Source organism: Plasmodium cynomolgi, assembly GCF_000321355.1.
Source record: "Plasmodium cynomolgi strain B DNA, scaffold: 0296, whole genome shotgun sequence".
In the NCBI taxonomy this organism is placed as follows: Eukaryota; Apicomplexa; class Aconoidasida; order Haemosporida; family Plasmodiidae; genus Plasmodium; species Plasmodium cynomolgi.
Window position 1 is genome coordinate 1 of NW_004192830.1, and position 2,139 is coordinate 2,139.

Here is a 2,139-nt window from a genome sequence, read left to right on the forward strand (position 1 = left end):
GGCTCAATAAAAATTATATACATTTATTTGAATTTTATAAACTCAAACTAATAATATAGTTATAAAATACTTAATGCTTTCTTCTTTTGATAATATTCAATTAATTTATAAAACCTCTATTTGAATATATAATTTGAATAACGTAGATGTATAAATTCATAATTCAGCACTGTATAATTATTTCATATCTTTAATCATTAATTCCAGAGTAAGAGAGATGTGTTAAATTTATTAATTTTACTACTTTTTTCTAAGTTTGATTTTTATGTTCACGTACTTTATTGTATAATTCTACGTTTATTTTTTCTTATATTATGGTAATTAACATATTTATAAAATATTCTCTAGAATACGTTGATACATTTTTATTTATTTAATTTTAGGGTAAAATCCTTTTGGAACATATATACGTATATTTATGAAAAAACTTGATTACTTGTGTGAATGACATATAAATGGTTCATTTAAATTATTAGTACATATTTATTATTAAAGTATAATCCATTTCATGGGACCTATGTTTATAATATCATGCATTTTTATTAATGCCTTTAGGAGTATGTATTTGTATAATGTTATAATGATCTAAGAATATTACAAGAATTTCCTTATTCTTTAGCATTTTATTATTTGTTTCATCTTTTATATTTTTATTACTAAATAATTTGTCGCAAGAGATTTTTTTTATATTTTTGTTAATGGTATTACAGTTTACATGACGTTTTCAAAATATGATAGTACTTTTGAATGTAAACAGATATATGGAATTAAGGAAAATCTACTCATTTAATACAGAATTATATTTTATGCGATATATCGTATCACCTGAATTTATATCCCGAATGTGTGCAGTGTTTAATAGAAATTGTTGTTCATTCTTCTTAATATTGTCTAATAATTTATCTCTCCCTAATATTTTTGTATTTATCCATAAACCTAAAGGAGTAAACTAATTTAAAGGATGAAGGATGATATATTAAAATATATAATATTATTATTGTCATTTAATATCAGAATATCGCATAACCATAGGTATTCAATATTTGGCATAGATGTAAAAAAAAATTTTTGTAACCTTATATAATAACGCTAATATGGATGTTACTCCAGAAATTGTGCCAAGAGCTATAGGCAATGTTTTTACATTAGATAAAGCTTGTGATGCAGCAGCATCTGAACTGGGACGAGCATCGGATATTAATCCTGATCTTTCTCCTTTCAGTGGACAATTTAATAATTCTAGTTCTCTTTCTCCAGTATCGATGTGTGGTATTTCTTTTTCTATTTTATTATCCTTTGTAAGAAAATTGTAATTAACTCTAAATTTAATTAATTCAGGGCAAATTATTTCACTAGAATCATTTCCCTCTTCATTATCAGGGCATAACCTTCTCATCATCTCTATATATATGTCAACACAATCTTTAAGATATTTTTGACAATAACAGTAATCTTTATCTTTAGTATTTTTCAATATTTTCATAATATCTACAACATTATGTTGTAAATAGCTTAATTTTACTAGGTCTTTTGATTTGTAAATTTCTTTTTTATATTCATATAAATAATAAGGACATATATGCTCCTCTTTCAGATCAGAAAAATTTTCATGAAAAACCTTAAAAATGATACCGATAAAGGTATCTGAAATATTACTTCCTTCTGTTACTTTGTACAACCAGTGGTATAAATATACGCAATATTCTGGATTATTTTTATAAGAATGTTTTTTTGAGTTTTTAAATGTTTCAAATTTCTTAAAAGTTTTATACATATATCTCTATATGTTTCTTTATCATTACCTATATCATACGTAACATTACTATTGTAAAAAGAAAGAAGATGATCATCTTCATTAGCCAATTCTGAATCATATTCTTTATAGGAATCCAATACCCTATTTAGAAATGGATACTAAAAAAAAACATAATATAGCATGTATATAACAAAAGAATAATTGAAAAAAATTATTTTATTATATTTCGTATATAATAAGCTATTCTAAATTTTAATTTATATTATTATTAAACAAAAATATAAAAACATACCTCTTCTTTCAGTTTATTAATATCCATTATGTTTGGGATATATTAAAAACAAAAAATATTTTTTCAAATATTAATGATATTATTATTTATT

The 2,139-nt window shown here is 22.6% G+C and overlaps 1 protein-coding gene across 1 annotated transcript; it reads right to left on the reverse strand.

The window, feature by feature from the left end:
• Positions 1-778: 778 nt before the first annotated feature.
• PCYB_003440 (hypothetical protein) lies at positions 779-1,774 on the reverse strand (the record flags this gene model as incomplete). Its single annotated transcript, XM_004227765.1, has 2 exons — positions 779-949; positions 1,076-1,774. 2 exons carry the CDS (start codon positions 1,772-1,774, stop codon positions 779-781), a joined length of 870 nt encoding a protein of 289 aa, XP_004227813.1.
• Positions 1,775-2,139: the final 365 nt, after the last annotated feature.